Source organism: Gymnodraco acuticeps, unplaced genomic scaffold, assembly GCF_902827175.1.
Source record: "Gymnodraco acuticeps unplaced genomic scaffold, fGymAcu1.1, whole genome shotgun sequence".
Lineage (NCBI taxonomy): Eukaryota > Metazoa > Chordata > Actinopteri > Perciformes > Bathydraconidae > Gymnodraco > Gymnodraco acuticeps.
Window position 1 is genome coordinate 6,271,882 of NW_022990042.1, and position 15,098 is coordinate 6,286,979.

At 45.9% G+C, this 15,098-nt stretch overlaps 1 protein-coding gene across 1 annotated transcript in view; it reads right to left on the reverse strand.

Annotated features, from left to right (window-relative positions):
• The window catches only part of LOC117545536 (probable G-protein coupled receptor 158), a 147,097-nt gene that overhangs the window by 58,053 nt on the left and 73,946 nt on the right, over nucleotides 1-15,098 (reverse strand). Inside the window, exon 5 of the mRNA XM_034215353.1 lies at nucleotides 4,375-4,443. Within this exon, the coding sequence (XP_034071244.1) occupies nucleotides 4,375-4,443 (69 nt within the window). The remainder of the gene's footprint in view (nucleotides 1-4,374; nucleotides 4,444-15,098) is intronic.

Below are 15,098 nucleotides of genomic sequence, written 5' to 3' on the forward strand. Positions count from 1 at the left end.
CCCTTCGTAAGGCCATCGTGAGGGCATCTTGTTATCATCGGTGCCATCGGGCATTCACCCCGATCAGAGTGAGGGTGAATGCACCGATGATAACACGAAGATGACACGATTTGACAAGATGCCCTCACGATGCCTTACGAAGTTGCCGCTCACGAAGTTGCTGCCGGAGCCTGAGAAACTTCACCGGCGGTCATACGATGGCTTAAGATGCCCTCACGAATGGCCCGATGTTGCTACAATCACAGCCGAATTTGAACATTTCCTTTATCGTGTGTCCATCGGGTGTCAATTTCGGGACAGTGTGACAGGGCCTTTAACCTTCCCATGACTTGCTTCACCTTTTTAATCTTTTGCATCCCTCTACAGTTCCAGGATGTAAATTTAATTTCAAGTCCGCTGGTCATAACTATCCACTCCAAATGGACTTTTCATGTAGCAACATATTAGAGTACCCCTAAACAACAGTAACACAAATAATAATAACATATACAAGATGGATGCTTCTAAGTGCATCAACCCCAAAACACATACCCCGAAGCCCATAACCCAGGCTTCTTCCCCCCTCCTTACTGTACACTCCAGTATAGCTTGATACCACTCCACACTTGGTGAGGAGTAGTCAAACAACGCCATCCACCCCAACGTGTAATCTTTCCCTCCTGTATTTCAGGTATAACCAAACTCTTTTCCTTTTTTTTTTTCTTTATTCAAAACAGTGCACCATTGAGCAGATGTCAAGGCACATCCGGCTATAGCTAAGATTGTCCTTAAACTAAATTATAAGTGTTCATGTTTAAAAAAGGTACATTTTACTTAAACACATACGTACCTATAAATAGTCAAACCAGAGAAACTGATAATGCTGCAGTGGTCTCTTAATTATTTTCAGAGCTGTATGTGACATTTTACAAAATATGTATTAAACACATTTGTTACCCTCTGAGGAATTTAACCACACCATTTTTAAAGGGGCCCTATTATGTTCTTTGGGGTTTCCCTTTCCTGTATTGTGTTATAGGTTGTGTGCATGTTAATAGCCTGCACAGGCTAAAATCCCAAAGTTCCTTCCAACAAAATAGGTTATTTTACAGAGAGTATAAGAAAAATAAAGCACTTTTTGAACATTGAAGCATGTAAACATGTCACAGTACAGGTTCAAAATACAATTATGAAACCTAAAAATGAGCAAAATAGGGTCCCTTTAAGTACGTTGACTATATGACGCTTGAAATGGGGTAATAACCAATCAGTCTGACAGCATAATTTTTCTCAAGCTCTGATTTATTTCCCATTTATTTTCCCATCAGTTAATCTCTCAAACTCTCTTTAAATTAGTCTGGAGCAGCAGGAGAAATAACAACTACATTATTGATTATTAATAAAAAAAGAATTATACAAATACAAAAATCATCGGAAATCTAGCAACACTGTTGGGTTTATCAAATTACATCTAGTCATTCAATCCAATGATGAATGACTTTATAATTGAACAATTGTCATTTTTAACATTCCGACTCCAAGTAATCCTGAAGTATTCTTTTGTTTCTGTGAAGCAACATAATGCTTGCTTGAAAAAACAGTTAATGTTAGTGCTAGATCAAATACTAGAGCAGACAAATACACAAAGAAATAAGAGTCTCAAGAACAGAGAGAGAATAAACAGACCCAATGTTGCCAACCCTTAAGAGTGCAACAAATCACCAGGCACATCCTCCCTGGCACCTCCATCTCCAAACACCCCCCCTTCCAGCTCTCTGGTCCACATAACGGACCGAGACAATAAATCTCCTCCACAAATACCGGCACGAGGTAAAAGTAGGCCACGCAGTTTCCTACACCCACGTACAGATGAAGAAATGCAAATCCATGCAAAAATGCACATGCACACAATCACAGGGAAATCTGGAGATCTAAAGCCACTCTTGTGCCTATACACACAAACATACACTTTGATACACAACACACCCTTTTTCTGCAGTGCTACCCACGGGGACTGCACGATAAAAGGCCACATTTTTGACATCGCCCAGAAGAGAAGGTGGCCCTCCTTGTTAGCATCCAACCTCCAATGCCTCCTCCATCAATTAATCAGCAGATGTATTTTTAAAACGAGTTGTGCTAGAACTTGATGGACTGTTTAAAAATGCATCGAGCAGAGCCGAGCAGCTGCGCCAAGCTAAGCTGAGGAGGCTTGTGGTGGCAGAAACAAAGAAACAGCAGCAGCAACAAACGATAAGACTGCGGGAGAAGAGACAGACACAAAGGTGAGGTGGCGGGAGAACAAGCAGAGGAGTAATGAAAGGAAGAACATGGGGGGGGGGAAGGTAGAGACAGGCAGAGAAGGTGCTGAGTGTGAGGGGGAAAAGATGGAGATGCAGCTGAGCAAAGGGAGGGAACAACCCTTGAGTGTTTCCAAGTGTGTGTGATAATCCAAGAGTTGCAGGATATTTTTAGGGAGCTATTTTTGGCTATCCTTGGGTTGAACAGGGGCAGAGAGTGTGGTCACAAACCTACAATACCTGTATCTGCTGCACCAAAAAGACCAGGCGTTCTATTCTAATCGAAATATTTCCTACGATAACACTCCAGTAACTTCAGAATACAAACAAAAACCTTTATCCCGAGAGACGGTTAAAGCTTTTTCTTCTCAATAGATTTGTTTTTCCGTCCTAAAACTGGCTATGATCCAGCCATCGGGCCTTGTGTTTGAGGAGAGCGGTGGCTCACTGTTGGCAGTCTGTGAAAGTATTTGAAGGGAGCGAATTCCCAAGCTACATCTGATCTCCCCTTTACATGGCGCTCAGGTTTCTTCCATCTGTTTCTCTGCTAAAGATGGGCTTCTGACGCGACACTCCAGGTGCACTGTGGGCTGTGTTCACAAGTGCAAATACACACCTATACAACGCACGCTGGCACCTACCCACCTGGACCCGCTCACACATACAGACAATGCAAAGGCTGACAAAGGCAATGAGAGACACTTGTACAGACATGCACACAAACTGTGATGTCCAACTCTTTGTTATTGCTAAGACAATGATCTAAAGTACAGTATACTAACTGCAAAGCTGCAGCTGAAAAATAAAAAGAGGGCTCTATTGTCCTATTTACATGGCAATGTATGTAATCTCTGATGAAAAGACCCATTTTGGGTAACATTTGATTTAAAAATATACACATTTACCTCTCCTTCATTTTGATGTTACAATCCTGAACAGGTTATTGAACTAACCTAAGTTAATACAGAACTAACCCCAACCCTAAGCCCATTTCAAAAGTAGGTAATGAACAAGATTCAGAACTAGGTGTCAGCAAATCAAGTGGAGGAGACAAGAGATTTATTTCACTCATATTGTCGCCATTCAAGTCTGCTGGGACAGCAACACTGGCCAGAAGAGGTTTTAGGGATAACACCTTGTCAGAGTCTGTCCCTAAACTGCTCCGCTGGTACAATCTGGCAGAGTAGTGTACAATCTTGGGTGACAGTGATGGCAGGAAGTTCATCAGCAGTGGTAAGAGGTTCAGCGGTTCAGAGGCAATTGCAACTTCCTCCAAGCTAGCATTGGCAGCAGGTTCACCCCTTTGAGTCAGAGGAGTAAGGATATGAGACAGGTTCCTGAACTGGTTCTCTGTCTTAATCCTGACCAAACTCCTTACTCAAATCTTGAGCCTGGATGTGAATGCTCTCTGTATGATCCGCTAAATCTGCTAGCTGGGTGCAGTTGCTTTTGTTTCTTTAATTCTTCTCACATGTTAACTAGCCCAATCTTTACCTAGCCCTCTGACTGACAGAAGCTCAGTACTTCCAACAAAGATGCACTTCCTCTCTTTCCGCCATATTTGTCTTACCACCTTCTCCATAAAGGCATCAGGCACAATGCCTTAGTAATAACCGGCGATACAAATATGCTGATATTGTACAGCTAAGATACTACTAGCTACTATGTGCCAAATAATTATTACAAAATATAACTCATATAATGCTAAGGCACACTATTATAGAAAGCATGTTTTATATATGACCAGTTACATTAAATTAAGGCTCAAGGTCCTGGGTGGGTGCTGTAAGGTTGCTAGCTGCTTGCTGCTAGCTGTCTTTTCTCAACGACAAGATAGTGAGGGCAGGAGCAACAGCTTCACAACAACTCTTCAACAACCTGTCAGGGATATTTAATGCTGCTGCTTAATATGACGTGAAAAAATAAAACAGTCCTACTTTTTTGACCAATAAAGCTCACACACACTGTTGCCACCACTTACCAATGTTTGGCTAAATCAAGACATTTTATGGATTATAACTTGAACAAATCAAAACTAAAGTAGTAAACACTGAGCAAATTGTTGGTGCTATATAAGATGAGAGTGCAGACTTACTGGGAAGTAGAGCAGCAAAGCCCCAAACAAGATGGCTTCAAGTAGGATGAGACCAGATGTGCGGATGCTCTGTTAATGGGGAAAGAGAAACAACATAATTAAATCAGTGACAGGGAAAATGTATTTACTGTTTGTCCTAAGTCATCAGGTCTTTTCTCAGCTTAGTAAATTATGTGAAATGCAACCAAATGGAAAAAAACGTCAACAGAAAATGCTTCTATTTCGTATATGGCTTCGCCCTCTAAGGCTATCGCTATTGGGTTATCCCTCTGCGCCCCCGCGCAGCACTGAAACACTTGTAGTCCACGCCCACCCGCTAGGTGGGCCCCACCCTCGGGCTTCCTTCTGGTATAAATAGGAAGGAGGCCCAGCAATCTGCTCCCTCTTTTCTTCAGCAAACCAGCACAGTTACTGAAGCACAGCCTACCTGGGGTCAGAGCACGCATACGCGGCTCTAAACCAGCAGGTAGCATGCACACACTGCGCTCGTCTCCCCTCGGGCGACAGGAAGCGGAGAGCGGACGCTCTTGCTGCTGTGGCCGAGGAGGACGATAGGTCCGTCCAGGCTTACGAGCCCGCGGACGGGGCCTCGTGTCCCTGGGGCCGAGTGCCGGGCAGGAGTCCGAGGAAAAAGGCAACTCCTGCCCCGTCTCCCTCCACAGTTCGGTTCTCCCCTCCCTCCTCTCCCCCGGACGGGGGGGGCAGAGTCGGAGCAGGGTGCCAGCTTGGTGGCCGAACATGCTTTCCCCCTCTCCGTCACCACAGCGCGGCGGCGAATAACATCGCGCGACTCTCCAACTCGGTGGGGACACTGGTAGAGCGGTCCACCACCGAGGCAGAGGAAATCAGCAAGGCGGCCAGCACGGCGGTCATTCTGTGCGCGTCCGTCGCTGTCTCCCAGGTGAGGATTTCCGCGTGGGTGACACAGATCCAGCGTCACCTTGGGCTGAAGTATAGGCGTCTGTTACGGAGATGGCCAGAAAAGTGCTACTGGACGCTCCAATCAGTCCGGACGGACTGCTCGGACCCCAGTTCCACGCCATGGCATTCGCCAGCATGTACAGCTGGCTCCAGCCGGCTGAGCTGCCACAGCGGCATCAACGCCCGCAGCAGCTGCGGCGTCTACGCCGGCCACAGGAGGCCGCAAGCGGAGAGACGCCCACAGCAACCGCCTCGGCGTCAGACTCGCCCTTCGGCGGCTGCCGGGGCTTCGTCCCACGTCTCCACTCCCCCGCCACCCCAGAGACAGGGTCTCCCGGCGGCGAGTCAAAGGGGAGTGAGGCTCCCCCGCTCCTGGTCTGCTCCGCGAGAGCCTCCGAGGAAGCAGAGCCGGTAATTAAGCCGGCTGCCACTAATCTGTTGATTAAGTAGACAGCAGGGCTCCCTGCAGAAGCCTGCTGGTTTTAACCTATCGATTAATAACCTGCAGAGCTCGCGGCATTCCTCTGGAATGGCGTGGCTCGTCGTCATGACGACCACAACACATCTCGAGCATGTGCGCCCGCTCTCAGAGTGTTTCTCGGAGTGGCAGCGTGTGTGTCTGATGGACAGATGGAGGAGCAGGCTGATCAGCAGAGGGTACACCCTGCAGTTCACCTCCCCCTTCCCCCACAGTTCAACGGGATACAGGAGACACGCCTGTCATCCCGAGAACAGTGGCTTGCGCTCCAAGCAGAGCTACGGGAACTCCTGTTGAAAGAGGCTATTTCCAGGGTTCCCCAAGAGGAAGAAAATCAGGGCCAGCTGCCTCCAATCTGTTGATTAGTAGGCAGCAGGGTTCGCTGCAGAGGCTTGGTGGTTATGACTTTTCTGTTATTAAACCACAGACCTCGCGGCATTCCTCTGTCCGAGATACGCCACCTACACACGGTCACAATAAGCCCATGAGCGCCGTGGTAACGCCTCATGTGAATGTCACTGCACACACCTCCACTCATCCTCTGAGCGTGTACGCGTCTCATGATGAGAGTCGGAGTGAAATGCAGCGTGTGGAGGCCTCCTCACAGCCCTTTCGCTCTAGGCCCACCTTGGGTTGCCTCACGGGCAACGGCGGCGAGGGCTCTGGCGTGGCTCGTCGTCATGACGACCACAACACATCTCGAGCATGGGCACCCGCTCTCAGAGTGTTTCTCGGAGTGGCAGCGCGTGTGTCTGATGCATGGGCGTAGGAAGCATTCTGAATGCTGGCTGAATGTGTCTGAATTGATTTCCTGTATTCTGGTGCATTTTGGTGGTTTGGTACATTTTGTAATTTCATCCAGTAGTAAAGAAAGGAAACATATTCTCTCGTTATTTATTTAAACTCAAGCATCTCTTGCATACAGTTGCAATTTCTGTTAAATGCATTTATTTAATGTTATCAAATGATCAATCAGATTAGACCGGAGGTTCCCAAATTCTTTCAGCCCGAGACCCAAAAGAGACATTTGGTGTTTCCCCAGGACCCAAACTTACAAAAATACATCACAAATTGCCATAACATCAACATTTAAAAACTACCGATAAAGAACACAACAAAACATGAATTTTAAATGTATATGAAATGTATTTAATTGTAAAAAGAACATTACAAAACTCTGCCAGTTGGCGACCTCATAAAAACAGGTACGCGACCCATTTTGACCCTAACTTTGGGAAAGACTGCTCTGACTAAATGAAGGCCCCAAAAACATGCCTTCTTGTATCATTTGCAGAGATAAAGAGCTGGCGAATCTCTTCTATGTCAACTTGATCAAGTTTGTCTTGGTGGATGTGGCAGACACCCACATTGTTCAAACGACGTTGACTCATGGAGGAGCGGAGCCATGTCTTAAGCCTTCTTAAGGCACTAAAACTTCGTTCTGCTTCGGCTGAGGAGCATGGCACTTCAAGAAGAAGTCTAACCAAAGTCTCTACTTGGGTAAAGAGAGCACGGACTTCTGGCAGCATAGCTTTGAGAGTGTTTACTGCGTCAGTGATGGTGCTGGATGGATATTGAAGCTTAAACATTGCCAGCTGCACCTCCAGTGAATTGCGATTCAGTTCTGGGTAAATACTGACAACCTCTTCAACCTTTCCAGAGACTAGCACCCTTTCCAACTTGTTAAGAGTATCAAAGCTGCTCTGGTCAAAGCGCTTGGTCAACTGTACATCAACAGCATCTAGCACTTTGAAGAATTCGATTCTATAGTGCTCTTCAGTTGATGCTGGTGTGAAAGCTGCTGCATTTCCTGTGTAGCGCTTAGGAGGTCTCCAGATGTGAGGCATCTGGATGGTCTCAATGCCCATTTCACTGATCATGTCACAGGCCCTTGCATAAGTCTGATGGAAGCTTTCATCAGACCTCTTCAATCTAAGTGTTTTTTTCATGCAATCAACTGCAGCCAGCATCCCTGTGACGCTTCCAGTTTTGCTCTGAAGGGAGCGGTTGAAGCACTCTAGTTCTTTAAGGGCTTCAGAGGCAAGAAGAAGGCAGAGCAAAGTGTGCCCCTTCTGAAAGCGTTCCAGGAGTCATCTTGCGGTTGTGCACGTGTCAGAGGAGCCAGATGCAGCCATTTCCTCCAGACTGAGCAATACCTTTTCATACTGTCCTACAACTGCCTGAATGGCCACTTAGCCTCACAAGCCATCGTTTAGGGCAGAGGGGCTTTAGAGTTATGAAACTCCCTTCTTCAGATTGGGCAATCTCTTTAAATATAGTCTTATATTTTCTAGACTGGTGGTAGAGAGTGCCAAGTTTGTGGACCAAATTCAGTGCATCAGACACAACAGAGGATGAGCTACAGGCTGTCTGAGTCACAAGGTTGACACAGTGAGGACCACAATGGACATACAAAGCAAGAGGTTGCTTCTCTCTGAGAAGTGCTTGAACTCCTTTGCTTTCGCCGGACATGTTTGCAGCTCCATCGTAGGTCTGCCCTCGAAGACAGGACAAGGGTAAGTTCAACCGCAGGAGAACATCAGTTGCCACCTTAGCCAAATTCTTCCCTGTCGTTGAAGACACCTCATATAGACCTACAAAGTCTTCATGAGGGATAAGGTCATGATCCACATAACGGATACATATGGCCTCTTGTTCAACTCCCGAAACATCCTGAGTTCCATCAATAATAATGGAGTACTGAAGTGCGGGCAACCCCTGTACTGTATTTGTAATCCTCCTAACAATGGAGTTGGCCATGATATTCAAAACCTCATTTTGAATTACAGCACTTGTGTAATTGTTTGAGGGCTTACTCAGCCATCTCTTCAGCACATCATCATCCCCTGATCTGAGTCGTAGAAGCTGCCATAGGTTGCCTTCATCACTGTCATGGCCACGCAGAGCTAGACCCTGACGAGCAAGAAAGCAAATTGACTGAACTACTTTGAGCAGACATGATCTCGCCTCTCTTTGCTGCTGTTCCTTGGCTGTGGACAGCTGAGTTACAACACTTTCTTGTTGGTATGTGTGTGTTGTGATTGCAACTTTGTGTGCTTGACTCAGTTGGTGGGTTGAACATTTCTCAATTGCTTTTCTCCAGTTTCGAAAACCAGTGGACACAAAGGCTTGATCCATATTTGTTGCAAGTGTGCTACTCTGTCTTTTGAAGGCTTCCATGCAATAATAGCAGAATACACCATTCTCCCTAGGAGAATAATGAAGCCACGGAAAGTCCCTGAACCACTTCTCCTGAAATCTTAGCGTCTTATTTGGAAATTGCTGGGGTGGAATGACTCTTGGGTCAGGACGATTTGGCTTGCTATATATCTCAGCCTGGCTCTCACTCGCATCCCTCTCAAACTGGCTCTCACTCTCCTGGCTCTCACTCTCGTCCCTCTCAAACTGGCTCTCACTCTCCTCCCTGTCTAATCTTGCCTTCTCTTCTTACAAACAAAAGTGAAAAATTGAATAGGCCATACATTTTTTATACTGCCAAAAACGTAATATTAAGGATCCCCTGTGTAAGATTTTCGTCATTTCTAAAACATAATATTTGCATTGTGTAACATATGTTGACGCCGGGCTGTGTTTCAAAGCACTTGATTACACTCTCTGCCATTGTGTGTAAATAAATTACAATGATTTGAGGGTGCATTGTGGATTTACAGTTTGAAAGTGAGCATAGCCTAGGACGTATGAAGTCAGATCAGTCTCAATATTAATACATGCACACAAGGATTCACAAATGTATTTCGGGATTTATATATAAATGACTCTCTCCACAAAAATATTTTTCAATGCACACAGAAATATTTATTGTTGTATATAAATGTAAAAAAATCCACAGATAAAAAAGTTTCACAAATATAGGCATATTTCTGACATACATATTTCTTGTTTTAAGTAATGTAAAAGAAAACCACAATTAGTTAGAATTTCCATAGTTTCCTGTTAAAAAAATATGCATTTGTCATTTCCGTCAGGGAAGTCTCAAAAAAACAAAACACAAATGCAGAGGTTCACAAGAAAAGCAGTTTAAATGCCCATTTTTTGTACGTTTATATACAACAATAAATATTTGGGAGTGCATTGAGAGATATTGTTGTGGAGAGTCGTTTATATATAAATCGCAAAATACATTTGTGAATCCTTCTGTGAGCATTTATTAATATTGAGACTGATCTGACTCCATACAGATTAAGTTAAGTTAAGTTCACCTAGGAATGGTATCATTGACTTAAATGTTGCTCTTCTGTCTATATTGGTCACATGATGCCCCTTGACTGAAATGCTTCCTGTTCAATATCCCCACTGATTACCTTAAAATTCTGGGATGAGAGTCCACATCACAATTTACTCTAAACTGTCATTTCCCTTTCATCACTCACCTCAGCAACGGACCTCTCTCCACTGTCCCTGTGTTCTGCCTCTGACTCACTCTCAAGCGCCTAGATGTCAAGAGAGGTGGTGAAGTGATCATTATTTATTGAGCAGTATACTCTTTCACATTGAACCATAACAAGTCATACTGAATGTAAATACAACTGACTCTAAAGTAAGTCCCAGTCTGTGACATTGGACATTTTGAAGACTCAAAGCGCCAAGCAGTATAGAATATTAGCTAGTCTATGTAATGTGCACAGAAAATAAACAGTTAACTGAATAATGGGATGGAAATTGCCTATTTACTCAGTAAAACATAAACACACACAAAAAGCTTCTGAATGATAAGAAGTATAATTCAAATATAATGCACATTACGATTTTGAGAGAGAGTGCCTAAGTTAAAGAACTCAAAAAGAATCTCTTATCGAACTGAGGCTCCAGTAAAACACACTGAGCACAGAGAGATCGGGTTATTCATGTTCCCTGTTTACATGATAAATACTAGTAACCTGGCATTTCGATGCCTTTTCTCATCTAAACTATTCAGTATTTGTATCTCTCTATCATGACATAAAGACGAAACTCCTCTCCAGAAGTGAGACGCCGCCGCCGCCGCCATCACTGTTAACTGATTAACTGCTACCAGCTGATGACTTACTTTCCTCTTCTTCGAAAAAAATGTTCTTATGTCCATGTTGTCTGGGGGAGAAAACATATCAAACCAAGAGATCGTCAGCTTTGATTTTCGCTGTATTAACAATGTCCTGAACATTTGGTGTGTGTGCCTTACCTCTGCTACCGGCATCGCTTCATACAACAGATCTGAGCTGTCCAACTATGGCAACACTCCTTGAACATGCGCGCGCTATGGGAGAATCTGCCTTGGTACAAAGTAGCAGTGAAAACATGGTACGGAGTTTCATTGATTTGGGCTTTCTCTCAATAAGCAAGTGGAATGGATTTGATAGTGAAGCACTGACACAGCGCTCTACAAAGTGCGGCGAGTGGATAGACCGATTCACGGACTTTCCACATGGTAAAAGTGGGGGGGTCTAAACTAATCATTTCAAAAAGTGGGGGGGACTTGTCCCACCCTGATATAATGGCTGCGACGCCCGTGGTCTGATGGACAGATGGATGAGCAGGCTGATCAGCAGAGGGGACACCCTGCAGTTCGCCTCTCCCCCCCCCCCCCCCCACAGTTCAATGGGATACAGGAAACACTCCTGTCCTCCCAGAAGCTATGTCTTGCGCTCCAATTCTTTCACACACAGTGACGTCACGAGCTACCCACAATGCAACGCGCGCCATATATCTATATAGAAATACGCCATTTTCCTGGAGGTGCTAATATCCTGGAGGTGCTAATATAAACAGCTAGGTAATGTATCCAGGCAGAGCGCACTAGGTTTTTTTTCTGAATTAACCGAAGAAATCGCTGCATGTCTTCGGATTACATCTCTGGACTTGAGGGGTGTGCTCTAGGTCGTTACCAGCGTAAACTAGAGCTGTGTGGGTTATCCGATTGCCCTTACAGACTGCCTGCAGATGTATGGAAAAACGACTCTCGAAAGTGGCCTTCGGTCGATTTTGGCAGCATCTACGTCTATCTTCTAGAAACACCAGGTGAATACCCCACTTGTCACAATAATATTATCATGCCAATGCATATATGTGGTATTTTAGAGTTGACTATATTGATTAAGGCAATAGACTATGATATTCTGCTTGCACCTCGTGTGAAATGGTGGATACCGGAAGTACGGTGTCGCCCTCGGCCCAAAACCCGTATGTGTGTGTGAAAAAATCCGAGCCGCTGGAACTCCTGTTGAAAGAGGATATTTCCAGGGTTCCTCAAAGGGAGGAAAATCAGGGGTTTTTTCTCGATCTGTCAGTATTCCACATGCTGACGATCAAACAAGTGCTGGAATGTGTTCACCAGGACGACTGGTTCACTTCCACCTGAAGGATGCATACTTCCACGTACCCATCATCCCGAAACACAGGAAATTCCTGCGGTTTCTCATTTCAGGGAATATCAGACCAGACAATCGTCTGCCGTTCGGATATTTCCTGGCTCCTCCCATTTTTGTGTAGAGAAGGCTGGAGCCGCTACACAGAGGAGGGATGAGAGTGTGGTTTCCTCTGGACGACCTGCTATTTGCTGGCTCGCTCCAGGGAGGAAGTCGCTTTACAGACGGTACATCTTGTATCGCATCTGTCAAAGCCTGGGTTTCATAATAAATTGGAAGAAGAGCTGTTCTCTTCCCTCTCAGACAAACGGTTATCTGGAGTGGAATTAAACTCAGCCAGCAGAGCGCGGCTCTCGCGGCAGCGGGTGGAGAAACTGACAGCTCTCCTCCGGCATGTCACAACCCACACAGCCCTCTCCGTGACGCAGCTGCTCGGCGTTGGCGTCAGCTGGTCACGTGGTGATCCCCTTGGGTCTCTTCCAAAGGGGGACACAGAGGTGGTTCATTCGCTGCAGAAGCCTGCTGTTTTTAACCTATTGGTTTATAAACTGCAGAGTTCGAGGCATTCCTCTGTCCCAGATATGCCTCCTACACACGGTCATAATAAATCCACGAGCACCGTTATAACGCCTCGTGTGGACAGCATACACATACCTCTCATCCTCTGGGCGTGTACGCGCCTCATGATGAGAGACGGAGTGAAATGCAGCGTGTGGAAACTCCCTCGCAGCCCTTTTGCCTCACAGGCAGCGGCGGCGATGGCGTGGCACGTCACCATGACGACCATTACGGCACATCACAGAGAAGCCTCTCCCCCCAGAAGTTCCATGGGATACAAGAAACACCGTCTTCTTGCCTAAGGTCACAACTCACAACTCTTTTAGGTCAAGAGTGATCACCCTGGCTGGCTTATTCCCCCCTCCTTACAGGTCGGAGGAAGAAGCCACGTCTTATCTCCTCTGTCCTGTGCGCGCGCTGTCCTGCTATGTGGCGCGCACGGCGGCCTGGCGCCGTTCTCAGCGCCTGTTTGTGCACTATAGAGAGCGCTCGATCGGGCAACCTCTGTCTGCACAACGGCTGTCACACTGGCTGTGTGAGGCTGTGTCAAAGGCATATGTCTCCTCTGGGGTGGAGCCCCCGGAGAGTATCAAGGCGCACTCCACCAGAGGACTTTCCTCCTCCATGGCGTTGCACGGAGGAATGTCAGTGGAAGATATTTGCACGGCTGCATCTTAGTCTTCCCCCTGTTCATTTATTCAATTTTATTTGAGGGAGGTCTCCCATTCCTCTCTGACGCACCCTGTACTGGGTGTCCTGTCGGAGTGAGTGACATCAGGGATACAGCGGTGCGCCTCTCTCCTGCCTCTCGGCACGCGGAGAGCGGCCCTTTTCCCCTCGTATTAGAGGGATGTTCCCTTTACTCTGACACACTTCGTACGGAGTGCCTGGTCAGAGTGAGTGACGTCAGGGATCCAGCTGTGCGCTCTCCTACCTGTCTGACACGGAGAGAGCGGCTGTTCCCCCTCTATGATCGCAGGACAAGGTGGGACCTTCGTCTCTACTTTCTCACAGCGGTCGGTGTGTATTGTTCCCAGCCTTCACCCCGTCGGGAAGATAGGCATGTTTTGCTATGTTCCAGGGACGGTGATGCGCCATTACGCATGGCACAACAGGCAGGGGGGTGTTATTGAGCAGGTGTGTCTGTGCTTCTAGTGCCGGGCGGACCCAGTGGGGCGCAGACTACATCATGCTTCGCCCTTAACCCAATAGCGATAGCCTTAGAGGGCGAAGCCATATACGAAATATAACTGAGGTTACCTACTGTAACCCAGCTTCTATGAGTATTGGCGCAGCCCTCTAAGCGCTGGGCCCCACTGGCTCTACGAATAGCTGAAGAAAAGTTATTTTGTATGGGAGCAGATTGCCGGGCCTCCTTCCTATTTATACCGGAAGGAAGCCCGAGGGTGGGGCCCACCTAGCGGGTGGGCATGGACTACAAGTGTTTCAGTGCTGCGCGGGGGCGCAGAGGGATAACCCAATAGCGATAGCCTTAGAGGGCTGCGCCATTTACTCATAGAAGCTGGGTTACAGTAGGTAACCTCAGATCTAATCCTTGCTGTGAATCCGACATTACAGTTTGCTTACAGTAAACAGATTTGTCTGACGAGTTGGAGCTCCAGCTTCTTTGCCATTTGAAAAATGCTAATAATAAATCATTGCCTCTTGAAAAGCAAACATAAATCTGAGTTGCATATTTGACTGAGGTTTTGCCTCAAATAATAAAACTGACAACAGCACCTTCTCTGGGCAGGCTCTAATCACACACATTACCTCCTTGAGGATTTCCCCAGTTTTTTATGCAAATTCAAAGGCTCTGGGGACATTTCCTGTGAACTGAAGAAATTTAGGGGATTTTGAGGCACATACACAAACGTCTATAAATAGCACATAGGAATAAGATTCAACCCAAGTTTGCGTGTGGGGGGGGGGGGGGGTAATTACTCTACACCGCGAGGAGCTCATTTAATTAAACTTTATCTTATTAGCAGAGTGGATATTATGCAACTATGCATACAAATCTGTGTGGATTTAAGGTAAGAGCTCAGGTATGTTGGCGGTGAGAGTAAGCTTTGTCATTGTTGATTAAGAATGGAATAATAACAAATTGAAAAAAGGAGTGTCTTTAATTAAAAACAAAGATATGTGGTATAGAATTACATTCTCTAACACATAAATGAGCCCTTAGTTAGAGGGCAGCCATGTGTGAAATAGAACTGCTGGATATTGTCTAATTTTACAACCATTTACTGTGTCAACCAATGCACAGAGGGATTGTTTGCCTTTCTGTAACTAAGTCTGAAAAATATGTTGAATTAATCTTAGTTTTCCCATAATGGGGACAAATCGTTTGCAGACACGGATTTGGTATTACATTCTCGTAAAGTTTGGGAATCATATTTTAT